Here is a 27,659-nt window from a genome sequence, read left to right as displayed (position 1 = left end):
AGCAAATGCTTACATCACCTTAAGAAAAAATAAACTGAGTGTTTAGACCTGAGGATTATCGTGAGGTACGGACTTTTTAGTGAAGTCGATAATTTGGCACAGAAGTGTTTACTTAATTTTTTATTGCCACAATTTAAACAATATTCACCTGGGCTTTTTGCAGCTCTTGTGAAGCCGTTTCTAACGCTACTGTCGAGTCCTGTAGCTTGGCGTTCATTATATTTATCTCCGAAGTCTTGCCTTTAAGCTGACCTTGTAAAGACTCTACCTCAGCTTCCCTAGTCGATAGACTCCCCTTTGGGAAGAGCACAATCACGTACAATCATAATAAATATAACAACAAGAAATAACAATAATGGCACTACGGAAATAATGAAACCATCTCGTATGTCTCGATATCGTAAGGGTTGCATTTGTCTTAGTCCATTTTTGCGGCTTAGTCTTAAAGAGACATGGTCGTTGGCTTTCGTAGAAGAATTTAGTTGAAGTGTCTGGCTTAATGTTAAATCAAATGCATGGTACGATGAAGGCACTATATTCCCCGAGTTAGATAGATGGTAAAAACATAGTAATATGTAGAAAAGTCCAACGTGTCGAGTTTCGTCAAAGCACCGAAGAAGTTTGTAGAAAAATCATTTTTCGTTGAAGAAGTCTATTTGTTGAAGTTTCCGTTTTGTGTTATACCTTAAGCTCCGTGAGCTCTTTGGCGGCTTTCTCGTTTTGTTCCTTTATCTTCTCGAGGTCTACTTTTTTGCTTTGAAGTAGTGATGTCATCTCTTCTAAATCGCTTCTGACTCGCATCAGTTCAGACTCATTAGAAGTCTGTAGCTCCTTCAAATTCAGCACCCATTAGAGTTGGGGAAGGAACACTTTCCCACGAATAACTGCACAGAAGGGAACTCGAGTGCTATCAAATTGGGTTTACATTCGACTTTTGCTTCGACTCCTGCACTTAATACTGATGTGAATTGAAGTTTGCATAATATAATAATTCTAAAATGTTCGAGTTTGGTTTTACGATAAGTTATTGTTTAGAAGAAGAAAAAAGATGGCTAAAAAGACGAGAACGAGGTCGAACGTGTGAAACAATTTCCTCAATAGAACCTTTTATAAAGACGAATTTGTAAAAACAATGCAAACATTTCACTGAATACATGAAGGAGTGACTACGTCATTCTATTGATAGGGATAATCGGAGTAAGTTCTCAGAACAAAGGCAGATGTTTAAAGTAGTTTCCGAGATGATGCTCCAAAATTAGTACAGGTCTCGTGTGCCAGAGATTCCAAGAAGGGTTCCAAGCAAACACAAAGCTACATGAAAGATTTTAAGAAGACATTAAAACAAAGTAAAGTCGTAGTGGCGTGAAGGGGGTTCAGCTTGGTATGGATGTACATTGTTCTCTCTTTTGAAACTACAATCGTCTTCTACAAACGCTCCCCAAAAATACGTTGTCTTACCAGTTGTGTAATGGAAGACAAATTGGTACTGTTAGTAAGTGTACCCGGTTAGCAAGATCAGAAACAAACGAGGGACCTTAGCCTCATCTCTCCTTTCAAGAAAAATTCCAAGAGGACAATTAAAATGTGCTATTGAGAGAGGAAAGGTGTCTAGTAATCTCTATTATAGGACCATCGCAACATTCCGAGACGAAGACAAATTAGTTGCGGTGATGGTGAAGCGAAGATGATTAGTATAATCAAGTGGAGTTTCCAAGAAAGATTCCAAGAAAGCTTTCAAAAAGGCAGATACGTTATGGTGAAAAACAAGGAAAAGTCGCAGAGGTACAGCGCAGACGGTTAGAACGATGAGATGTACCTTTATCTCGTCTTTCTCTTGCGAGACCTTCCCAAGGTCCGTCTTCGTTTGATGCATCTCTTGCTGAATTTGACCAAGCAGCGAAGTCTGTTCCTCTAGTTTTGACTGAAGGGCTACGATTTCGGATTCCTTTTCTCGCGCTAATTTCTATCAAAAGACCGGAAATTGTAAATGGCTACCCTGAAACCTTGGAAATACCTAAAAAGGCAATGCAATAAAAGCGGTAATCTCACCTCTAGCTCAGTCTTGTGCGCTGTGACGAGGTCGGCTTCTCGCTTCTCGCTCGCCTGGATTTCCGTTTTCTATAACATAAGAGCGGAAGCCGTTGAAAATGCATACAGATAAATACAGTTAATACAGTCGCATGAAGGACACCCTAAAAAGAACGTAAAAGGTGTCCATCAATTAAACTGTACGCTCACACCAGTGGCTGTATTGGACTCTGTGTAAAACAGTCTACTAATTATTGTTTGCACACTGCACTATAAATACCAGTTCAGTTAACGTCTCCGACGTTAGCGCAACTACTCTGTTTCACATAGTCGTACAACATACTTTTCAAACTTGCGTCGATTTATAACTTGTCTAGACCACTCCCAGACAGACCATCTAGTTTTTCTACAGCTTGTCTGTAGCCTTTCTAGTTATCTTTAGATCAGATATCTTACTCACGAGGTCATTAATCTGGTTTGCCAGGTCCTTCGTCTTTTCGTCGTGTGACTTTGATAAAGTTTCCACCTCCTTGGAATGAGAACCCTAACAAATACAGAATACTTAGAGAGGGTTTAAAGGCGCTCTGTAAACCGCTAGCAGCTATAAACATAGTAGTAGAAAAAAAAACATTTCATTTGCATCAGCGTATCTACGATCAACTTGGAATTTTCTGTAATTTTAAGTCTGTAATTTTAAGCGTAAATAATGCAAAGGCCAACAGTAAAAAAGATTTTGGCAGAGTCTTGGGCCGGGTTCCTGGAAAGCAGGTTAATGCTAACCCAGGGATGAATGCTCTTCTTATCCAAATGTCAAGGTAACCATATTTATACTTTGGTTAGCGCTAACCTGCTTTTAGGAGCCGGCCGCTGATGACTATTATCTCAGAAAATATACTTTTAATGAAATTAATATTTTCATGTTTAGTATTTGTAGACCACAAACTGACATCGCGAGACATATAACAAATACACTTCACATGCCACTTCCTTTATTGGTATTGATACGGACTTCTCCACAGTGTTTACAATCAAGAGTTTAAGTTAGTGTGTAAGCACTGTTGAGGATGGAAGTAAGGTGCCATCGGCCAAAGCGATACGTTTACGTCTTCTATGCAGGTTAAAGCGCATTGTCACCATTTACTTCCGGTCGATTACGTAACAATCTCCGATGATTTTTTTAACGGAAAACGCGGAAACTATTTCTTACAAGTAAAAGCAGTGTGTCGATTGGATGGAATGGGAGTTTCTTTGAGGATGTGACTGGAGCGGATGGCCTGTTAAATAGCGCGGATTCTAATAGATTATTTTGTCTCTTGTCGGTTGAGGTTTCCATCGGCCCTCCGGAAGAGAGCTGGTGACAATGCCGCTTTAATAAAGTGCGCTGGCCTGACTTGATGCTAGAATTGCCGTCTCACCTTTGCATTATCAACAGCTTCTGTGAGTCTCTTGATAATGATCTGGGCCTCAGACGAGCTACTTTGTAACTCTTCTAAAGATCTGTGTAGGAAAAAAAATATAATAAAACTTTATAGCGCTACCAGTAAAACCGGTCGATTAAGGGTATTTGATAAACTACAAGGGCACAGGAATAAAGGAACATTACAAGGGCAACTGGAATATGGAGAGTACACTTGTAAAAGTGCATAATAAGGGAAACATAACGGCATAAGGAATATGGGGAACATTACAAGGGCAACAGGAATATGGAGAGTACACTTTTACAAATAACATAACAGGGGCAGAAGGAATATAGAGAGTATACTTTTACAAGTAACATAACAAGGGCAAAAGGAATATGTTGAACATTACAAGGGCAACAGGAATATTGAAAGTACACTTGTAAAAGTGCATAATAAAGGAAACATAACGGCAAAATGAATATGGGGAACATTACAAGGGCAACAGAAATATGGAGAGTACACTTTTACAAATAACATAACAGGGGCAGAAGGAATATAGAGAGTATACTTTTACAAGTAACATAACAAGGGCAAAAGGAATATGTTGAACATTACAAGGGCAACAGGAATATTGAAAGTACACTTGTAAAAGTGCATAATAAAGGAAACATAACGGCATAAGGAATATGGGGAACATTACAAGGGCAACAGGAATATGGAGAGTACACTTTTACAAATAACATAACAGGGGCAGAAGGAATATAGAGAGTATACTTTTACAAGTAACATAACAAGGGCAAAAGGAATATGTTGAACATTACAAGGGCAACAGGAATATTGAAAGTACACTTGTAAAAGTGCATAATAAAGGAAACATAACGGCAAACGGAATATGGGGAACATTACATGGGCAACAGAAATATGGAGAGTACACTTCTACAAGTGCAGAAAATGGGAAACATAACAAGGGCAGTAGGAATGTGGGACACATCACAATGGCAGCAAGAAATAAATGAAGGTTCATGAGGGCATCAAAATAATTGGGAGCATGTACGAAGAAACTGTGTCCAATGCTAACAATTACCTGTCTTTAACTCGCAGTTGTTCGTTGAGATAAGCAAGGCGCTCTGAGCTGTCACCAGAGTTCTTTAACAGCTCAGCAATTTCATTCTCCTAAAAAGCAGGTGATGTCAGAGTGTTGAATAAGTTATCAATAAAAAGTTCATTAGGCAACAAGTTTAAGAGAAGACAGAAGGCCAGAGTTCAACAGACATTTAGTTGTATTTAGACTCTCTTACCAGGCCCGTAGCCAGGGGGGGTTCAGGGGTTTTAGGAGAACCAACCCACTTGACTTAAGGTCCGCTTTAACCCTTTCAGGCCTAAGTTTCAAGAACTGACAAATGACCCCCTGCCCTGAATTAATTAACCTCACACAACTCAAGTTATAGTCACCTTCAAACATTGCTTTATTGTAAGGAAACTACTGATTATTGTAGCTAACAATATAGAAATTGCTTACTCCCCTTACTCCTCTCAGGAGAACCAACCCACTCAACTCAAGGTCCGCTTTAATGAAGAAAAATTTTGTTCCACTGCGAGCTTGGGTGAGCTACCTAAGAGACAATGGCCCGCTAAATGGGTAAACGAACCCCCCCCCCCCCCCCCCCACTCAAAATTCTGGCTACGGGCCTGCTCACACACACAAAACTAGAAAATTATACACCCATAACCACTGTAAATAATATAAAAAATGGCATCAAGTTAATGCTATCCTAGACACAGCTACCAAAATGAAAGAAAATATTCTCAATATTTAAAATATCCAGTTTGTCTATCTTATTTAGTATTAGTTATGAATGAGTTATATGTGCTTTTGAAGAATAAATCAATCCTAGATGGCGCCCTCTGAGGACTTGACTTTGTCCTGGGTATTAATTAGATAACATAAACTAAGCTGGAATAGATAATAAGACCACACGCGGACATGGCCCCAATTTTCCTCTGTGTCATCACAGAATTATGCTATCAAAGCCTTGTGGATGAAAAAAAAAACAATACAACTGATTGTCTGTAAGTGATTTTAAAGGTCAACAATCATATTTTCTATTTGTTGTTTTGTCAATCATGATCCCATACAAGAATCGGATCTGTGAGTAATATAGGATTAATAAGAGAAACTAATAAGACGACCAATCATGATTACTTAGCAGACTACATTTCCTTGTTCATATTTAAATTCAGTGCATGTGACATTTGCCAAGTTGATCGTATGCAGCTCTAGTATTTTGAGAGATCACTGTGTCAGCACTTTATTCATTGGGCTTATCTTAATGATAAATGGGTTCTTATTAAAAGCATCTTGTGACCTTCAATGCTGGACACCATGATAGCAGTAATTAGTAAGTAATGTGTCCACACAAGGTCAGGGGGTATGGGGCATCAACAACCTTCACATCATCAACCGCACTTATTGAAGAAAGCCAATCAATGGCGATTTAATGCTCCCGAAGAATACAGTCACACAATGTACCCATTTCTATCGGCTAAATCAAGTAACTGAATTACTTTCAATCAAATGTTGTTCTCAAGTATCAAACTTGTGCAGTTTTTCAATTTTTTTTGTCATTTGTCAAAATGCAATAAAGATTCCAAACATAGTATTTGTAACTGTTCAAGGTTTCATGGTTCTCTGTATGTACAAGATTTCAAGCCTTCTCTTACAATTAGATTGCTTTCACATGTAAAAAATAAAAGTGGTTTAAAATCGACATTCTTTGAGAGACTAACCGGCCTTTTTAATTAATTAACAGACTATTCAAATACATTTGGACAAAAACTATGACTCTAAAAGTTGTACCACTGTATTTTAGTCATTCTTATCATCGCCAACCATAACCAAAAACACACACAAAACTAGAAAATTATACACCCATAACCACTGTAAATAATATAAAAGTTAATAATATCAAGTTAATAAATGCTATCCTGGACACAGCTACCAAAATGAAAGAAAATATTCTCAATATTTAAAATATCCAGTTTGTCTATCTTATTTAGTATTAGTTATGAATGAGTTATATGTGCTTTTGAAGAATAAATCAATCCTACATGGCGCCCTCTGAGGACTTGACTTTGTCCTGGGTATTAATTAGATAATATAAACTAAGCTGGAATAGATAATAAGACCACACGCGGACATGGCCCCAATTTTCCTCTGTGTCATCACAGAATTATGCTATCAAAGCCTTGTGGATGAAAAAAAAAACAACTGATTGTCTGTAAGTGATTTTAAAGGTCAACAATCATATTTTCTATTTGTTGTTTTGTCAATCATGATCCCATACAAGAATCGGATCTGTGAGTAATATAGGATTAATAAGAGAAACCAATAAGACGACCAATCATGATTACTTAGCAGACTACATTTCCTTGTTCATATTTAAATTCAGTGCATGTGACATTTGCCAAGTTGATTGTATGCAGCTCTAGTATTTTGAGAGATCACTGTGTCAGCACTTTATTCATTGCAGGCTTATCTTAATGATAAATGGGTTCTTATTAAAAGCATCTTGTGACCTTCAATGCTGGACACCATGATAGCAGTAATTAGTAAGTAATGTTTCCACACAAGGTCAGGGGGTATGGGGCATCAACTACCTTCACATCATCAACCGCACTTATTGAAGAAAGCCAATCAATGGCGATTTAATGCTCCCGAAGAATACAGTCACACAATGTACCCATTTCTATCGGCTAAATCAAGTAACTGAATTACTTTCAATCAAATGTTGTTCTCAAGTATCAAACTTGTGCAGTTTTTCAATTTTTTTTGTCATTTGTCAAAATGCAATAAAGATTCCAAACATAGTATTTGTAACTGTTCAAGGTTTCATGGTTCTCTGTATGTACAAGATTTCAAGCCTTCTCTTACAATTAGATTGCTTTCACATGTAAAAAATAAAAAGTGGTTTAAAATCGACATTCTTTGAGAGACTAACCGGCCTTTTTAATTTTACAGACTATTCAAATACATTTGGACAAAAACTATGACTCTAAAAGTTGTACCACTGTATTTTAGTCATTCTTATCATCGCCAACCATAACCAAAAACAAAACAAAAGAATGGAAAAATCAGACATCGACATATACAACACATCATATTTATCTATTCAAATATATACAACACACATAAGGTTTTATCCATTCAACAATATTTATTTATGCAAAATAGCTCTTCCTCTTTTACAATGCCATTTATCTCCCCTCACTTAATATATTACTAGCAATTCTTTATCAATAAATAATTAACACAAACATTTACAATTATTTGGAAAACAACATTAGGAAAACAACATTACTTTAACTTAGTTGCTATTCATAAATACTTATAATTATCCCAATATTATCATTGTTATTCTGATATCATATATTATTTGACTTTGCTACATTTTTCTTATTTTAGAGTCAATTTACAAATGGATTGGGGTTTAGTCTTTTGGGCTTATTGCAAAAATTCCAATTTAAAACAAAAATATAAAAGTTAACTAACACAATTTTAATGACATAGCATTTTGATTTTTATCTTTTTTTTTTCAGTTAGGAATTTTCAGTGCTCAATTGGTTCCATATTGTATGCTAAAAGCTTTAATATGCCAAGGGCGATGACTTCATAGGACCTTATTAAAAAGTTTCTTCTTCTGGTCCTGAAAAATAAAAAAAGACTTGAATTCTCATGGGACCAGAATAATTTTCATAATTATTGGCTTTTAAAAAAAAAAATGGAAAAATGGAAAACAAATGGAAAATTTGAAATAATTGAAATCTGTGCTTTTTTCCTGTTCAACATTTAATGATTACACTTTCATAAAAACAAAATGAACTAAGATCATTTTAATTAAAAATTACAATATTAAAAATATTTTTAAGTTATACCTGCCTTTTACATGATGTAATTCTATTTCTTGTCTATTATTATTTCTCAAAACATGGAGTGTTATCATAGTACAAGCCATAACTTAGGTAAACTAAGAAGTATGTCCTACTATGTGATAGACAATTAATTAAAGAAAACTTTTCTGGAATGATGGAAACAAGATGAAATCTTTAAAAAAAAAAACATTAAAATGTATAAAAATTTTTTAAAAAACTACAACCCTCCTTGTCATCTCCCATTCTCTATTTAATCTTGCTAATGGTTTTGCAACCAAATTATTCAACCTGGACTACACCAACTACACCTACTCTAAACAAGTGGCAGTGGATTTTTTTACAAAGGGTGGTTCAATAAATTCTCCCAAGCCCTATTCAACCTGGACTACACCAACTACACCTACTCTAAACAAGTGGCAGTGGATTTTTTTTACAAAGGGTGGTTCAATAAATTCTCCCAAGCCCTATTCAACCTGGACTACACCAACTACACCTACTCTAAACAAGTGGCAGTGGATTTTTTTTACAAAGGGTGGTTCAATAAATTCTCCCAAGCCCTAAACTTTTTTTTGGCCCATGAAACCAGCCCTGGATCCATCACTTCTAGCATGTATTCAGCATACAGTATTTTAGAGTCTTGTTTTGTGGCCCTTGATATGCAGGAGAGAGCTGATTCTACCAGTGGCACCTACCAGTTTGGATTTATCTGCTGAAAGGTGTTCAGACTTGGCTTCGCTCAGGGTCAGTTGTTTCTGAAGATCTAAAAAAACATAAGGGGTATCGAAAATTACTTAGACTGCTACCAACCAAATATGAGGAAAGGGATGACAAGTGACTTTTAGCAATGATTCAGAAATGTTGAGTTTTTCTGAATTGACAATTATACAGTATGTGTCTTATTCAGACGGCTCTTAAGGCACAACAAACTGTTATACATTGAGTTTCTTTGTCCTCCTGTCTGTCTGCCCATGTCTGTCTCAGCTGTCTCAACTCACCTAACATTGCCTGCTTGATATGTTCAATCTCATTTGACAAAGTGACAAACTCCTCATCTTTCTTGTGGATGGTCTCTGTGAGCTCTGCAAACAAAAGACATTGTTTTCAAAACCAGCAATATAAAGGTAATTATGCCGATCACTGTAATATGTGGACATGATTTGTTGCATGATTACGAATGTACATTCCGCTGCAATCATCCACTTAATGTGCATTATGCTTACTTCTGTATTTCAGTCCATGCACAACTGCTAAAATAAATTTTATCTAAATAAATCTCGTCTAAAATCAGTAAGTTGACTACTAGTTTTGGGTATATTATATTTATTACTCTGGTTCAGGAACACTGTACATATTTTGCATGAATCTAAATAGTATTAACACGTAAGTCAAAACCAACCTTCAACTTGTTTCTTGAGTGCCTCATTGTCCTCCACAGTACTTTGCAACTCAGCTTTCTAAAATAAAACAATGAGAGGAATATGAATCCTCAACAAATTACCAATTTTATACAACAAGCCGCATACAACAAGTAACTTGTTGGGTGCATTAAGGTTAAGGGAGGTGGTAAGTGGCACAATGGCCGAAGGTCTACCTTCGGTTCCCAATAGACGTGCTATTTGCAGACAAAACTATAAAGCATAAGCTAGATCACTCTGGTATGTAGTCAAATCAAACAATAAACGTCCCGATACTGCAAAGGCAGACTTTCGCGGGTGGTCAGATTTTTATCAGAAAACTACCTCCACCCCCCCCCCCCCCCCAACACCCGAAAAAAAATTAGGTCCACTATTTCAGATTTTGCACCTCCCCCCCTCCCCCCCCCCCCCCCCCGAAGAAAAATCCTGGGTACGGGCTTGAAGGGTAAGGTTTATGCCCAGCCAAAGTCAGCACAAGTTGTGGCAAATATTGCTACCTGCAATATTATGTATGTCATTTAGCCACAAATTTGCTTTGACTTTTGTCGATTCATGTTTACTTCTATCGAATTTAAACATGTTCAAATTTTGAAATTAAGTTTGCCAGCCTGCACTGACCTGTGTTTTATTTGGTCAGGGCTTATGGAAAGGTAAAAGGCGTGTTTAGGTAAGGTAAGGTAAGATAGGTGGGGTGTAATGTTAACATGTTGTGTTGTTGCGTAACTGTAGCTAAGGTGAGGTGATGTTGTTAGAGATTAGGTTGAGCTGTTGTGGTGTGAAGAGAAGGTTAGTTGGTGGCAGGTTAGTTGAGGTACAGTAGTATGTGGTGTGGGGTGTGGTAAGGATAGGTGGTGTGGGATGTGTAAGGCTAGGTGGCGTGAGCTATGGTAAGGCTAGGTGGCGTGAGGTATGGTAAGGCTAGGTAGCGTGAGGTATGGTAAGGCTAAGTGGTGTGAGGTATGGTAAGGCTAGGTGGCGTGAGGTATGCTAAGGCCAGGTGGCGTGAGGTATGGTAAGGCTAGGTGACGTGAGGTATGGTAAGGCTAGGTGGCGTGAGGTATGGTAAGGCTAGGTGGCATGAGGTATGGTAAGGCTAGGTGGCGTGAGGTATGGTAAGGCTAGGTGGCATGAGGTATGGTAAGGCTAGGTGGCGTGAGGTATGGTAAGGCTAGGTGGCGTGAGGTATGGTAAGGCAAGGTGGCGTGAGGTATGGTAAGGCTAGGTGGTGTGAGGTATGGTAAGGCTAGGTGGTGTGAGGTATGGTAAGGCTAGGTGGCGTGAGGTATGGTAAGGCTATGTGGTATGGGATGAGATAAGGTAAGGGGTTAGGTAAGCTGAGGTGGTTTTAGGTGGTCTAGTATATGCAATGAAGGTGATGACATGGGTTAAGGTAAGATAATACTGGCTTCTTCTACTTACTGTGAACTCTAAGTCTGTCTGAAGCTCTTCATAACTCAATTGATTGCTGGCAAGTTCCTGCTCTAGCTCGCTAATCCTAGATTGCTTTTCTTGCAGCTGCTGAAGGGTGTTGCTATCATTGTTGGACTGTGTGAGTTGTGCCACTGACAATGAGCTCTCAAGCTCAGTCACCTTGTGTTGGGAAAGCTTTAAGGCCTCCTTGGTAGATGCAAGCTCATCAGCAATACTGGTCAACTGACTCTCCATGTCCTTCATCTTACCACTGATTGCCTCATTTTCAGACTGAAACAGGCAAAGATATCAGACAACTGGAGATTGTGGAGGTTAGTGGTTGTGTATATGCTTTCAAGGAGGGAATTCATCATTATGGGACATTGGCATTGAGGAGGAACCTGAAGGTGAACAAAACTACATATATAAGATACTGTAAATGGTTTTGAATCTAAAACCTTCTGAACCCTAAATACTTCATTAAAAATGCTCTTTCACTAGCAGAATAAAGAAAAAATAGACCTTTTACAAAAGCAGTGCATGGGTTATATCATGTTTTGACACCATTATCCTGAGACACTGTGATAGCTAAAAGCAGTGACTTCTGACTCTTTCTCCTCACCTTCGCCTCCTCCAGTTCCTTGGCTTTCTCCTCCAGATCCGTGGACACAGTGTCGGTAATCTCTCGTTGCTGTTCCAGCTGCTCCTGCTGCTGTCGTATCTTGCTCTGCAGCTCCTGGATCTGTTTCTCTTCACTCTGCAGAGAAATCATGAGCTTGGTCAGTCAGACAACTTCAATAAGACGAACATTAGTGATCTACCTAAGTTGGGGAGGGGGTTGGAGGGGGATCCACTTCCCTATCTCTTTGTCCTCCTAAAGTTGGCTCATACAGTAATAGGTAATAGTTTCTACAGACAACTTCGACTGTGTAGGATGCATCACAACTTGTTCCATAAGACACACTCAAGTGATCTACCAAAATTTTAATGATGTGGGGGCCACTGTTATTTTTCTCTCCTCCATTATTTGGCTAATAATAGGGGTTTTTACACAGCTATTCCCATCTTTCTTTGCATGTTGGCTAAAACTAGGGTTTCCAGACCCCATTTGGGATCCTGAACAAGCACCACAGCTCTTCAAACTACATAGACCTTTAGACAGTCAAGACAACTCTGACAAGTTGACAGGGAACCTTTCTAGCAATAGAACACAGAAAGAGTACTCTGATAATGATAAAACAATGTGATTATAATAATAAAGAATAGTGGGATTCACTTAATATATCAACGACAAGAATCAGAACAAGCTACAGTATATTTAACAATAACAACATGTCAATAATAAAGAATTAAGGAACTGCAATCAACCATGAAAAAACATCATCTATTTTTTATTATGAAAAGTTGTGTCTAAGAACATATTTACATCACTCTGACCTTACTCATCTCTTATACCAACTCTTACCTTCAACTCGTCACCTAAAATAATTTCCTCCTCAGCAAGTTTAAACTGTAAGTCCTCAGTTTTTCTGCGTGCATAGAAAGACAATAATCTAGACACGTACATTAAGCATGAAAGTAAAAACGAAATTTAAAATGTTATTGTTTTGCTTTTAAAATGTTAACCCTTGAAGTGCAACTTACTTTGAACCCTTATATAGGACTTTAAAAGTACATTTCCTTTGTTTGATTTAGTAATCTTAAAGTTTTAAATGCCAGACTCACACAAACACATTTATTTAGATGTCAACAGTAGTGGTTATGTATACAATTAAAATAAAATTAAATTACATTAAAATTATCAAAGTTATATAAATGTCAAATAATTAAGAAATTAAATGAATGGTGGAAATGTCAAACATTTATAGTATAGTTAGTTACATATAGTAAGTGGTTAGAGGTTAGAATAAAGAAAATAAAGTCAAATGCGAAAAGGTACCATAAGTCAAATAATGGCAATAACAAGGAAATTGGAGTTTTGGACCATATGGTGTTTTGCACATGAAGGGTGAACATTTTATCTGCACATTTACTTCCAATAGAAGATTAAAGAAACAGGTTAATTGAAGCTCAGCAGGCTGACGGGTGGTATACAGTGAAAACTATTGCTGCCACGACTGCAAGAATAAACTCTTCAGCTGTGAATACAAGCTCTGTGTATGATAGATTCCACAACAGATTTCAGTTAGTAAAAACCACATTTAGTAGACTAAGAATGGTATGGTTTTAATGCAAAATGCTTTAATAAAGATATTTGCCAATTGAATCATACAGTAACATTCGCTGTTGGTATCAGCTCCTCAACAAACGTTTACAAGAGAACCAATGCGACTAAAAGTACTGCATCCCAAAATATGATGGTTACAATAGAACTTTCAAAGAGTAAATGTACATTATTACGGCTTAACAGTGGTAATAAAATCCGTGATAGAGCAGTTAGCATAGTCAGTTGGAAAACAGTGGGTGTACAATGGTTGCTAAAAATGTACCTGATTAATAGACGTGCAACTGTATCATCTAGTTTAACAATGTTTTAAATGTTTTATCATTTATATTAAAACATATTATTTTATCTGGTTTAGATTGTTTGGTTCAGTAAAGCCCACCTTCTTTCCTCCTCAACCTGGCAATGCAGCTCAGCCTTCTCTTTCTCGGCAAGCTCAATAAGTTCCTTCAGAGCTTGCATATTCTTGGAGTACTCCATGGCAGCCTGCTCATGTTGCCTTTTGATTATTGACACTTCTTCTTCAGCCTTGGGACAGACAATAACCAGAAGTGAGTTGATGGAGGTTGTTTTATTATAGGGGGGGGGAGATTGATTATAAACATGCTGGCTTGTGTGGTCACATATGAATAGAATTAAGGTTGCAAATTTATACAACTACTAGGTAGATTTAAAATCCAGTTAAGCCATCAAAATCCCAGGATTGGTAAAACTTTTTAAGCGAAGAGGCAAAAGTTATATCCCTTCTTTAATTTTTTCAAGCATGTAAAGTGTGAACAAGAAGCAGTCTTTGGAGAGTGTCTAAATACCTAAACTGCTGTACTTTAGTCTGAGATATTTATTAATCAATATCAGCAAGTACCTTAGCAACCTGGCTGGTAGCATTAGCAACCTCTGTCCTCTCAAAATCTCTTTCTTCAAGTAGGGTTTGAATCTGTTTTTCCCTGTCCTGCAGGGCCTCCTGTTCATAAAGTAAATAAAATAAAATATACTGTTAACAAAGATCATAGAAAAATCTTAGTTGTAATACCAACTAAGCAAACCAACCCAGCCTGTCATGAGGTTATAGCCAAATTCCTATTTTCTCAATGTCCTAGAATTCAAACATTTTTTGTCTGGAAATAGTGCGTAGTCAATCATATAGTACAACTGTGGCCAATAAATTCCCTTGCTGTGTGTGCAGTCAAATGGATTGGTTTAAAAGGTTGATTGAAGGATTTTGAATTCTCTGAGGTCACCCAACAATGAACCCAGCTATAAAGCCTATGCAGCTTTGGTTTTGTTGTCTTTTATTAGAATTTTAAGTGATGATGTGCATTTTTTTTTTCAATTTGGGATCTTTATTGAAAACTGTTCAAACCGATTTGTTAGTAAAAACACTAAATACTGAACTGGGCAGATCACCTGTAAGGCAGCAATCTGTAGACTTGTCTGGCCAGTTGAAAGCCTTGGGGACTTGACAGGTGAAATCTCATGTTCATCAACCTGTCATAGAAAGGGCATAGTTAAACAGGATAGTTTATGCGCCATACCTGAAACAACAGAAAAAAACATTCTCCAGGGGCAGGGAACAGGTAGGAGCAGAGCGGGGGGGGGCAGGACCCTACTTTCTACACCAAACTTTTTAGCAGATGTTTTTTTTTTAATGAAGATGTGGTTTACATGTACCTAAATACGTATCAAGTGTAACATTTATAAATCGATTGTGGTCTTGATTGCTTGAAAGAAGCCAATATTATTTATCCTTTTAAACTGTTTAAATTCATTTTTAGTGGTGCTCTAGAGTATGTAAAACCCTATCCCCCCCCCCCCCCCAATTTTGGGATCACTCTGCCACCATTTTGATATGCTATCAACAAACCTTTGAAGTAAGCCCTTGAAGGCTACTGGTAGTAGACAGAGGGGCAGACGCAGTAGAGCTAAGAGAACTCTCACTTCCACCATTAGTAGCCGCAGCTGCAAGGGAATTCTGTACTGTTTCTTGAATAAGTTGCTGAGAGATAGGAAGTGTAGGTTCACCCTTGGGTGGGGATGTGAGTAATTTTGTTGTTTCTTTTTTACCAGTCTTGATGACCTTGTGCACAGGAGCAAAAAGTCCATATCCTTGAATACACTGGAAGTATCTTGAGAGAATAAAGTAATCAGTACAAAAAAGTATTATCAGGCAATCAAGTTTTATCAGTTGCGCATGAAGCCCACAATAACAATGCTGCTACTTCTTGGATATTTATTTTCAAAGCCCTTGTCCCACATACATTTTTGGTTGTTAAAGTGAAGTTTAGAAATTGAGGAAAGTAGAAGTTGCAAGGGGTGTCACGTGTAAGAAAACGTGGGCTTCTTGCAAAAAAATTTTTGTGTAACATGTTGCAAGAAAAAAAGCATATGTGCAACAAAGCTTTTAGGTGTGGTCTTTTATGGTATTTGACAGCTGAAAATTTCATTCAGACCTCAGGCAGCACAAAGCTGCTGTCAGTTATTCTATAAAGAAATGTATGAGGGAAATCTATACTTGGTCAAAATATATTTATTGTAAAATTGTGTTTGACTCTTTTGCTATTTTATTTTTTTCAGATAGAATGCTCATACCATATATGTAGCAAGTTTAATCAGGCAACACGCTGTATTTCTTTCAGTATTTATGAATAAGAAAGGCTGGTGACATGATCCACCCGCTTTGACAATGAACCACTTCAAGGCCAGATAAAATCCGAAAAATTCAACAAATTGCTATTTAACAGCAAAACAAAACATGTCTTTTAATTGAAACTAGTCTCATCTTACCAATTTGTGAATTCCCCTATCATCTTTTAGCATTTTCTGAGGAATTTCAATGTGTAGCATGGATGACTGTAAAACACTGAGAACCCGTCCAAATGTCGGAGCAACAAGTCTGTTGCTGGTATTTTAAAATTCAAAAATTTGCAGATTGGCGATAACAATACAGGAGGGTTTCCAAATTAACTAAAGCAACAGACCAGAGCTTAACACCTTTCTACATTATTGTATCTTAGAATGAGCTTACATTATGGAGATAAAACATCTAATGTAAAGCTAGTAGAAATTTAAAACTTAGTGGTAAAAACAGAGTAATTACAGATCAAGCAAACAGCACCTAAAATTGGTTTATGACTGTTTCATATAAAATGACATTGTGCTATGCATAATCAAATGCTACATTTTTTTACTAACGCTGCAAACCATTGAAAAATATCGAAAACTCTTTGCTCACATTGTTTTGTGATAACACCAAACACATTATACTTACAGGTTATATATTTTTGCCTTGTGATTGGTACATAAAGCCAAATAATCCTACATATCGCTTAATGGGAGATATTTCCTATTATGTCTTGGATGAATGAAGATAAACTATGCCATAAGTGCAGCTCAATAACATATACAAGACATGAAAAAATAAGTCTGAAAAATTTAAACAACACTCCTTGCAAACCTTGAATGCCATTAATCTTTTATAAAGAAATTGGTGTATATTTCTAAAAAATGTTATTTTGGCAAATACCAATTAAGTAACAATAGAAATATCATGTTGTTTTGTTGTAGTAGTAATAAATGCTGAGGAACAATTAAACAATGGGTGAAATAAATGATTCAATTGCTAAAAATTAACAAAACAAAGGTTTGAAGACGCTTTCTTTGTACAAATGCATCAGACAACTTGAATAAATTACTTCAAATTACGAATTACCAGCTTGTCATCAGCATGATTCCATATTATTATCATGCTCAACCAACAAAATAAAGGCTTGGTGTGCATTTTTTAGCCTTTTTCATTTCTCTTGACACCCAGTAGAGAAATAAATTGGTTTACTTCACATGTTTGTTTACATTAAACAAATTAAAAACACATCTTCGGTGGTGGGAGCTTAAGCGAATAGAACTTTGGAAAAAATAAGTCAAATCTTATTAATTGAATTTCCTTGGAAAGTACAAAGTATTGATGGTATGCCAATTATTGCTAAATGGTATGGTCTAGACGAACTGATAAACTCCATAAATTACTTTGTATAATCTCAAAAGTATGGAATTGGTTTGGACCTAAATGACACTATACGAAACTTGTTTCAGATTAACTTTGACACGAAAGAAACATGTCAAAAATACACTTAGAAATTGTTTGAAATTCCTGACCTTTATATAATTCATTCATAAGTACAACGAATTTCATAACAATAACAAGTGTATTTTGTATCGAAATTCATGCATTGTTGTGGGTTTAAATATTCTAATTTAGTCTTTAAGATAATTATTATGATATAAGGTGATAAGATACTAAATATTTTTAGTAAATAAGGAATTTTATTATGGTAAGTTTATCTAACCTTGTTCCAGCGACTGCCCCGTCGTTTTTGCCGAGAGGTTCATCCAACTCAACTCCCGCCCATTCGCCTTTCGCAAATTCGGTAGTACCTACATATCTGAGAGTTCCTATTTTATTCCCGCTAACAACAACACGATCTCCGATTTCTAAACTCGAAGAATTTTCCACCGGAGAACCCGGACTTTCCGTGACTTGATTGACTTTAGTGATTTTTTCCAACTTCGTGAAGACACCATGTAGCGGTTTACACTCAAAGTATTTTTCGCCGGCAACAGATCCATCATTTTTTCCAGTTGGATCGTCCAAAATAATACCTGCCCAATCACCTTTAGCAAATTTAGTCTCTCCCAGAAAAGCAATAACTCCTGGTTTTGTGTTATTCACCAAAACACGGTCTCCCACTTGAAATAATTTAAGCAACTCATCGGATGGAGTTGGCTGCGAAGAGGACGAACCTCTTCGTACTATGGAGGATTGCGAAGATTCTCGTCTAAGTTGAGTCTCCGATCCTGAACTCCGTAAGCTAGAACTGGAAGTTTCCCTTCTATAAGATAGCTTAGTAGATGAATTCTCTCTCGAAACTCGAGGTTGTACTTGACTCGAACCGGCAATCGAACCTCTAGGGCTAACCAAACCAGTTGCAGCGCTTGATGCTGCAGAAGTAGTCCCCCTTGGTTTCACGGTACTTCTAGCAGTAGAAGTAGTCTTGCTAGATGATGGTGTTGCAGGGGGTTTAGCAGATGGGGCCCCTCGTGGTTTAACCACGCCGGTCGCCGGACTCGCCGTAGTTGTTGTTCCTCCGCCACCTTGGATCGGTTTGTGGATTTTAGTCGCTGGTTTTAAAGCGGCTTTAGGCTGCGGAAGATGACTCATTTTTTACCCCGTAAAGGTAGCAGTTGTATTTGCTAATGTTACCGGCTCCTTGGGATCCTTGAGTGTTAAACACGACCCCTAAATACGCTTAAAAGTGACGAAAATGTGAGACAGAAAGTCGTCGCCTCCGCATATTCAACATTTCACTTCCCGTACACCTCACTCACTCGAGCGCCGTGGCAGCCTCATTCGGTACCAGGGCGCGCGACCTACAAATACCACAGCCCCAGCAAGATGGTATGACATAACATCCGAAAACAATATACATTCATGAATTTTCGGTTTGGCATTTTTTTTATCAACGTTAAAAAGCTGACATATTTCAAAGGATTTACCATATTTTTTTAAATAACATCAATTTAGGGTAGCACTGTGGGTTTGATCGTAGCAATTTCAAACTAAAAACAAACACATTTTTAATTTTCCGGAATCGCCCCACCATCAAGCACATCTCTTTTCTGTCTGCATCATAGCCTGAGTACCACTGCGAGCTAGGATGAGCAATGTACCTAAGAGAAATATGGTATGCTAAATAGGTAAATTAACCCCCCTCCCCTAGCTAAAAATCATACGGGCCTGCTGCATTTATGACTAGTTGCTATTATGATTTGATTATCCACTACCGTGAGGCCTACAATAGCGGGGGGAAAATGGATCACCCCCTAAGGGATAGCAGTTGGTAGAATTTTATTACCTAAAAATAGGGTGATAACCCCTGTCAACTTTTATGATGCCTTCATTCATAATCAGATGTTTATATGATTATTATATAGGTTCTAAAAAAGATCCATAGATTATAACAGTAACTGAATGGGGATGAGATCAGCAAGTGATTCAAAGAACAAAAGTACAGAAACATGGTTTAATATTGTTTTTCATGGTATAAATATTAACAATCTTGATGATTGAAATCAAACTAAAAGCCAAAAAAATTTGTTTAGTCCTGCTAATACAAAATGTGTGAGAATGTGTGTTCATAAGGAAGTTATAATAGGTAAATACAGTTCTAATGTGGCCTACTAATGTAGGGGATTTAAGTGTGTCATTGTCTTGGCCTAAAAAGAGTCTTGGAAAGCTTGTCCGATTCTCTCAATTTTTCTGTCAAACGAAATCATAAAGGCAGAGTGCTGTATATCTAACTATATATTGCAAAACTTAATGATGACAAAGTAAAGGATGACCTTTTACATCCCTAGCCTCAGACAACAAGAAAAATACCCTCAAAAAACATACCTGATAACAAACCAAAGCACTTATTATAACAATCAGATGGTGGGAGAAGGTTAAAATTACACATATGCTACTACCTAGGGTGGACTACTAAAGAACTACCAAATAAATCTACTTATTGTCATCAGAAATGATATCAGTTTGACATCAAAATAACAGACAATCCATGTGCTTATTGGTCGTAATGTACAAGCACATTTAAAAGTAATTCGAAGTGAAAAATATTACAATTGTTCTGTTGTTAGTCAGCAGGACGTTTCTCTCCATACTTCTTTGTGCAGTCCTCTGCATTTTTCATGAACTTTTTTTTGTCCTTAGAGTATTCTTCTGCAAGGTCAGCACGCAGGGGGTGTTCTGGCTCTGGGTCATGGACCAATGCAAGGAGAGCTTGAATGACTGAAACACCAAGATTAAATATGTAATTGTGAAAAATATCACCATCAAGTTAATAGTGAATTCAAAAGAAATAAGACTTAATCAGAATTGAGGTTTTCTGGGTCAAAATATATATGCCTTTGGTAGATCACGAGTTTTCAATGAGCAGCTACAGCACATCAAATTCATAGAAGTTTCAGTTTCAGTTTATTGTTTTGTCACTTAATACATTTTTTTAAATAAAGATAATAATATAATAATTTACATAGTGTGACAAAGAGGACCGTAAGAAACCGCAAGGCTTATACGAGACGGACCTCCTAAATCTTAACAGAAAATACATATTTGATAGTTCAGACAGTCAGATTAATTATATAAATATTTGTTAGGAGAGCTTTCAAGGCATTAGCCAAGGTGTTAGTCAGCATCTATCCTTTTAGACTATAAGACATGTATGGATTTGAAATTCATATAAGGTTGATTTTGAAAACGCTGTCCATCTTCAAATGTTCCAATTTTCATGTAAATCAAATTCTTCCCAAAAAGTGAAAATCTGAATGGGTAATGTGATATTTAGGACATCGGAAATGTATACCCCCTCCTCCTTTTCAAGAGTTTCTGGATACACCCTTGAATAATAACTGTTCTGAATTTTCATTATGTCTTGGCCGCCATTTTGGAAAATACTGACAAATTGTAGGACAATATACAGAGAAATATACAGATAAAGCAGTTAGAGTGGGGGGTTTAAGTTACTAGAGAGTAGAATTGACTGAAAATTGGAACTTGAAGTCAGTTCAAGTAAACCATGGATCCACAGAAGGAATCACTCGCACAGTATGTTTGTACACTCATATTTACCAGAGTTATCATAATGTCAACCTTGTTATTACAGCAAAAAAAAAAATACACAAAATCAGTCATACTAAGAGCAGTAAATGAGTAAAATCACAATTGCACATCCACAACTCACCTTGTTCTGTTTTTGTAGCAGGCTTCCAGTTCTCTGGACTAATAATAGGCAGACAGACTTGACCTTTTTCATCTATGTTGGGATGGTAGATCTTAGTCTTGAAGGTGATCTGCAAATCATAACAAAATGTCAAATTCAGAAAATTATAAACAGTAATTCGACTATGGTTAAGGCCTGTCTACACGAGCAGATTTTATGTGGCAAATGTATGTGGCAATTTTTATTTTCTTGTGTAGATGATCGACAAATATTTGTTGTCAATTTGAGTCAGTAATGATTTTGTACAGCGGAGATGCATACAAAATAAAGGCTAGGGTACAAAGAAAGATGGCGCCCATGATGCACGACATATGATGTATAAAATAGAAAAAAGAGAAAATGTTTGGTGAAGGCTTGGAAAAGTCAAAATCGAAGAGAAGCACAGGGATTAGCGACTAATCTTGTTAAAGAATAAAGAATAACGGACCTCGATGGATTTCATAACTTCTTCCGGTAACAATAAGGAAACAAGTTTATCTGTCCATCCTTTTCTGGAGGCCACCATGTTTGGATGCGCAAATGGTGGAGACTGGGGTCTACTTTATGGAGACTGGGGTCTACTGGTGTCTCGTCCACATGGACAAATTTTGATATTTAACAATTTTTATTTGCCAAATAAAAGCAAACGTGTTGGCTTTTAGACAAATGCATTTGCCACATAAAAATTTGCCAAATTTGATCATCTACACGAGCAAATAAAAATGGCCACATACACATTTGCCACATAAAATTTGTTTGTGCAGACAAGCCTTTAATTTGATTCTTCTAAAGAAATCTGATTTAATTTGAATCTTTTAAAGCACTCTGGCATGATAGGGTTGCTTCTACTCTCAGTAAATGCTTCCCTAACTCTAAACACTGTCCAATTTTTAGAAATTTTCTAGAGTATAGACAAAAAAAACTAATGTGTTGAACAAAGTCAATTCATCATTTAGACATGATATATAACAATGACAACAAATGATATTTACACATATGTATTTAACTGACCTTTGGGGGTTTAAATGGGTACTCTGCAGGAAAGCAGATCTCTATCCTAAATGCTCCTTTATTGTAAGGAGGCATTTCCTACAACAGAACAAAAAACATAAGTTTGTCATTCTTAAGAATAAAGGGCAAGGCGCCCTATCATGGGACTTCCAAAAATTGGTGAAGAAATGCTCAGTCTATATCAAAACACAACAGAATCCCCAAATAAACTTTTCTATTAATCAAAAGTGTGTTTCTCACATGGTTATTGGCTAACTTTTTGTAGTTTTGATTTGGTGGCCACGGTAACAATCTTCATACTTCATTCTTCATACTAATGGCAACTGTTATCTCTGCTTTGAAGAGAGATTTTCGCGCACGTCCACCCTTTTTTCATATGTGAAGGCACTGATACAAATGGAATAGATGTTGGACTTGTCACATTCCAAAAGTTAAAATAAAACCTAAGGAAAAACCTGCAAGCAAGTGTAATCCAGCATTCAGATTATATTCTACAACTACAATAGGTGAAGGGTCTAGCCCTAAGAGCAAACTCAATCCAGGAATATCGTTTGTTTTGAATTAGTTGTGCTGATTTAGAATGGAAGAGTTAACAAGAACATAACTTAAGTAAACCAATTTCCCTCTGTTCAGGTTTTAGCGGGTGAAGTACAAAAAACACTCTCAAATAATAAAATAAGAATTTATGAATATATGAAATAGAGTGGGCCTATGGTTGAACAATTGGGAACCACGGCGCTTGCTCTGACTTTGAAAGCTAATAACTTCACAAAAACCAAACTAAAGTCCATGTGTTTTACAGAACACTTACTGGAATCTATATTAAACATTTTGTTCTTTCAGGATTTTAAAATCAATGAAAAACAAAAAAGAAAATGATACTCATTCAATTCTTGCAGATTCATCCTGACATCACATCTTCGAGAAACGCTGGACGTGCGCAAAAATGTCCCCCTTCAAAGCAGAGATAACAGTCGCCATTTTGTCCTTTGGCTCAAAAATTTCTGGTGATGACAGATCAATATTTACTTGATCCTCTGCCGAAATACTATCGGCCCAAATTTTCATTTAGATATCAAATCGATACTCATTCACTTGATCCACGTTATACGCTCCAACCATCTCAATTTCCGACTAGATGTGAACTAGAGAACCTCACAAAAACTTTAATAACTTGAAAAGCTTTAGTTTAGATGAGCTGATTTTCAAGACATATACACACAGAAGCATAACAAGAAAATGTTCATGAAAGTTTTGCTTGTTCGTCTGATTTGATAGGTTGTTTTTTCATGTTTTTTACAGAGCAAGCTCGAGAAGATATCACACTCGCCAGAAAATTCTGATCGATTGACAATCATACCCTCGAAAGTTTTGTCAGTTTCCGAAAAACAGAGGACTAACAGGGAACAAAGAGGTTCTCATGAGAAAGACAATGAAATTTTCTTTTAAATCCTGGATTTTTATTAACATCAGATACAATATTTATGCTGCTTTGGTGGTCTGATTTCAGCGCTCGGGCCAATCGGCAGTGCATTGTTTACAGAATGCGCCTTTGGTCACCATGGAAGCGAAATGCATTCGAAAATGGGGAAATCTGCCGACATTTGAAAGCGCCAATTTCGTCGCCCGCGAGCCCACCGTGAAAAATGCTAATGAATGGCAAAATGACAAAATTAAACCATCATCATCCATCTTAATGCATCATCCATCTTAATTCCACTAGCATTGAGCTACTCAGGAAAAAAATAAAATTCCTAATATGCAGGATATATTCAAAGGCAGATGCCCTGAATAAGGATAGTGAAATCTAAACAAGTTCTTCAAATCAAGTCTTTCCATACTTTTATTTTAAGTTCATAGGTGCAAAACTGACAGAGTTAGAAAGTCTTATATTTCTAAAGTAAATATATACTTATCCCTAAAATTCCCATACATAACACTTCGATTCGGGACGGATCCAGAATAAAAATCGCTGACATGACAATATCATTTCATAATTGATGACACAAAAAATAAAAACACTCACTCACCGGTACAATCAGCCCTTGCCAGTACAATATATTAGATTCATCAACCTTTACATCGCGAAATGTCTTAGTACCGCTTTTTCTGAGCTCATCAAGTTCCTATAAAAACAGTGACAACCATGTGATTACCAAGGAAACTTGTTGGCTGTTGGTTTGATGTTGCTAAAAGTTGTCTCAAACCAACGAATAAAACATGGTGTAACGTTTTCTCCTTTTCGCCTAAAAACCAAGACTTGGATTTAGCTGAAAATATGAAAGATCGTTGTTTTAGAGAAACAGGAAATTGTCGAATAAATTTAACAGAGTAAAAGCCATAGATAGGGAAGAATTTTTAAACGTTTCCGCTCTAGAGCCGGCAAGACGGTCTTCGGCCTGGGTAAATGTCAAACAAACGTTGAAGTCTAGATTTAGAGCAGTTGAATTACGGAAGCTGGTGGTACACAGAAGTAACACGTTAATCAATGTTGCTCGGAGGCCTTTTAGAAGTAGTAAATAAGCACAGTAATAGAGAAATGTCGCGTTTTCTCAACTTACTTTGCCAAGTCTCTTTGTGGCCGCCATGACACAGGAAAGCTTAAGACCACAATGCCATGGGCGCTTATCCACGTCCGCCCTTGTCGGTACCAGTCTCTCGTACTTACACATGTCTTTGTCTTAAAAGAGGGGAGGGGGTTCGTCTTCCAAATCGAGGGGAGGGGGGTCGTCTTCGAATGGTATCGGGATGGACTCGGCCATTCTCGGAGCGCGCGAGGATAAACCGACTTCCTTAAAAAATCCGGCGAGCGACCAGATCTGGGGGCTGCATGACAGGCTAGGGGGAAAAAAGAGGGGGGGGGGGGGGGGGGGCTGGGTATCACCATTCTCAAAAATAGTTTTCAAAAGGAATTTTCACAAAACACAAAGAGAAGGAATGAGGTCATCATCCTTTTAGTTCGTGAAGTGCAAGTTATAAATGCACTGTTCTACAAAGGCAAATGATACCTCCACTTTCATCTTGATCTATTGGCATTGGGAATGGCTGTGATAACACAACAGTAAGATGGTTTCTTCAGCATTACCTATTTTGTCAATCGTAACAAATTGTAAGAGCAACAGTTAAATTTCGTACGACTTTGGATAAGAAATTTAACATTTTCAATGTATAAGTCCCGGGGGGGTTCTCCAGAAAAGTAGACGGGGCTGCTCGACCTATCTTTTAGGGTATAAAATTCTTACCAGCTATCTCTTAGGATTGCCCGATTCTGCTATCTTTTAGGTGTTTTAACGCCGGAGGAGAAGGTTTTTTTCCGATCTATATTTTAAGGTGTCTCACGCTAAATGGTGGCCCAATCGCTCGAAACGTATTTTACAATAAACCACAAGTCAACTGATCGGTTAATACTTTCGACTTTTGTCGGTAACATAACAATACAGGATCCGTCAGCCAATTAAAACGAGCATTGTTTTTTAATGCTATTTCTCAGCATGAGCCGGGTTAAACCGGGTTAAAAATTCCTTCGACCACACCCTATGTGCTATCCCTTAGGGCTATCCCTTGGGGTTAAAATTGATTTTGCTGTCGAGCACCCCCGTCTGTTTTTCTCGAAGTCCCCCCCCCACACATCAACTCATGTTGTGTCTTCCTGCCAATGAAATGTAAATAAACATAACGTGTATTTGTGATACCAAGATTCCACCTCCAGGTTGAAGATGTAGCAAATAGTCTCGGCATCAGTGATTCCACAACATTCCTACCACTGAATGACGAGGGTTGTAGAAGAGTATTGTTTTGTATGGCGAAGGTTTGAGCCCCTTAGCAATAGAAGAGCTCACCCGGGAAAATACATCTATCGCTAAGGGACGTTCCACACCAAGCTGAGTTAGAAATATTTTATTACAAGTGAATGAATAGCAATCACAAAAGATATTTTCAGAATAGTTTGTTAAAGATCTATCTACAAATCTATCTCATATCTAAATAGCTTCTTCAAATCTGATACATTCGAATCCTTTTCGAAGGTGATGAAAACACCTGAAAATCGAAAAATATATGATTTAGCCTGCGAGCCGGCTCTCCTGTGTTATTTCGTTATTCAGGATCCCGTGGCGCAAAAAAGTCAAGAGTGTGGGGAGGGGAAAAGCTTTTTTTGGTCGCCACAGAAATCCCCACACCCCAAAAACAGAAATTTCCGAATTAACCCACTGGAGAGCCAGCTAGCAGGCTTTATATGAGTTTAAATGACGTGAAACATAAAATACACATTGTGGGGGTGGGGGGATAGAAGGGGTGGATGGGTGGCTGACTGAATCCCGATTTTTCCCGCTTTGTTACCTGGTTACCCAACCATTGTTAATTCCTCATCCCATTCGCAATTCCGTTCATGGCCAAAATCCCGTTGAGACTGATATGGCCTCCAAAACTCTTCCTAGTACAACACAAGATAACATAGGACACAGTCCTACACCTCTTCCCCCCCCCCCCCCCCCCCCCCTTTACCCATCCCCCAATTTTTCAAGCTTCCGCCGTTCATAAACACCAGCCTAGTTTCTGGTAATCTATTCGGGAATCCTGTGGCTGGTCATGAGACAAGCGGGGCTGGGACACAATCATGAAGCACAGGTAACCCGAAACACCACAGCAAGCCCAAAAAGAAAACCAGATACTAGGGGCGGGCTGCTCACCTCATGTAACGCTTATTCCATCAACACATGTGACATGTTTTTTTACAGGCGTCTGCGTAGTATGCCGTGAATCCTTTCTGGTTTCTTTTGCAAATCAGTTTTCCTCGTCCACATAAGAACGGAAATTTGTCCATGCAACCTGTGAGAGAAATCTAGTTACCATGGTAATAGAGATTACCCCCGGTAACCTAAATCCTGAGTCTGAAATAGTTGGTTTTTTTAGCTCTCGGGAGATCAGAAAACTTCCACAAATTTACTTGTGTACAGTGGAACCTCGAAATAATAATGATATGACAAGGAGCCTAGTTTACCCATTCACCGCACTATAAACCTTCACAAAATCCCATGTCTTGCAATCACGTGCGCCACAAAAATAAATGCTCCCCTCCGTGCCAATGTTGAGCGCCTATCATTAGTATGCGTGTGATAGCTGAGTTCGAGGCCTAAGTCAACAACATAAGTTCGGGGGGGGATTGGGCCTGGCTGACAAGAGGTTAACCTGTAATGCACCCATATACGCAAAAGGGGCCACCGATTTTGCGAAATGGGTCAACAGTTTTGGCGGGGATTGTTTGTTATATTTAGAATATCGTTAAATTTTTATTTGCAATACTTCAACTATTTTGTTATTTATATGGCTGGCGGGACCTAAAATCGATATCGTTAAAACGAAAGTATCGCCAATTCGTGTATTGCTAGATAGATAGGTAGGTAGGTAGGTAGGTAGGTAGGTAGGTAGGTAGGTA

General features: G+C 37.6%; 2 protein-coding genes across 9 annotated transcripts in view; both read right to left on the bottom strand.

Annotated features, from left to right (window-relative positions):
- Positions 1 to 18,806, bottom strand: part of LOC5504832 (CAP-Gly domain-containing linker protein 1) — a 36,074-nt gene extending 17,268 nt beyond the window's left edge. For 2 of the 8 annotated variants that reach the window (XM_048725902.1, XM_048725905.1), the window contains exons 1-18: positions 17,747 to 18,805; positions 15,268 to 15,529; positions 14,811 to 14,891; positions 14,269 to 14,367; positions 13,789 to 13,934; positions 12,648 to 12,735; positions 11,805 to 11,939; positions 11,192 to 11,473; positions 9,754 to 9,811; positions 9,353 to 9,436; positions 9,050 to 9,117; positions 4,513 to 4,601; positions 3,444 to 3,525; positions 2,489 to 2,572; positions 2,050 to 2,118; positions 1,817 to 1,963; positions 685 to 831; positions 149 to 295 (exon numbers count right to left, since the gene is read on the bottom strand). In XM_048725902.1, the coding sequence (XP_048581859.1) occupies positions 149 to 295; positions 685 to 831; positions 1,817 to 1,963; positions 2,050 to 2,118; positions 2,489 to 2,572; positions 3,444 to 3,525; positions 4,513 to 4,601; positions 9,050 to 9,117; positions 9,353 to 9,436; positions 9,754 to 9,811; positions 11,192 to 11,473; positions 11,805 to 11,939; positions 12,648 to 12,735; positions 13,789 to 13,934; positions 14,269 to 14,367; positions 14,811 to 14,891; positions 15,268 to 15,529; positions 17,747 to 18,618 (2,940 nt within the window). In that variant the 5' untranslated portion in view covers positions 18,619 to 18,805. Of the gene's footprint in view, positions 1 to 148; positions 296 to 684; positions 832 to 1,816; positions 1,964 to 2,049; positions 2,119 to 2,488; positions 2,573 to 3,443; positions 3,526 to 4,512; positions 4,602 to 9,049; positions 9,118 to 9,352; positions 9,437 to 9,753; positions 9,812 to 11,191; positions 11,474 to 11,804; positions 11,940 to 12,647; positions 12,736 to 13,788; positions 13,935 to 14,268; positions 14,368 to 14,810; positions 14,892 to 15,267; positions 15,530 to 17,746 lie in introns of all 8 variants that reach the window. The other 6 variants (XM_048725904.1, XM_048725907.1, XM_048725901.1 and 3 more) reach the window with 5 other exon arrangements.
- A 660-nt stretch (positions 18,807 to 19,466) lies between these two features.
- LOC5504819 (ubiquitin-conjugating enzyme E2 L3) lies at positions 19,467 to 24,918 on the bottom strand. The gene is made up of 5 exons (XM_001625649.3): positions 24,787 to 24,918; positions 24,256 to 24,351; positions 22,226 to 22,303; positions 21,197 to 21,305; positions 19,467 to 20,244 (listed from the first exon to the last, which is right to left on the bottom strand). Exons 1-5 carry the CDS (start codon positions 24,895 to 24,897, stop codon positions 20,090 to 20,092), a joined length of 549 nt encoding a protein of 182 aa, XP_001625699.2. The 5' UTR covers positions 24,898 to 24,918; the 3' UTR covers positions 19,467 to 20,089.
- Between the last annotated feature and the right edge of the window lie 2,741 nt (positions 24,919 to 27,659).

This window comes from Nematostella vectensis, chromosome 4, assembly GCF_932526225.1.
Source record: "Nematostella vectensis chromosome 4, jaNemVect1.1, whole genome shotgun sequence".
NCBI classification, from domain to species: domain Eukaryota; kingdom Metazoa; phylum Cnidaria; class Anthozoa; order Actiniaria; family Edwardsiidae; genus Nematostella; species Nematostella vectensis.
The sequence above is the reverse complement of the archived record's forward strand: the minus strand, read 5'-3'. Positions and strand labels throughout refer to the sequence as shown.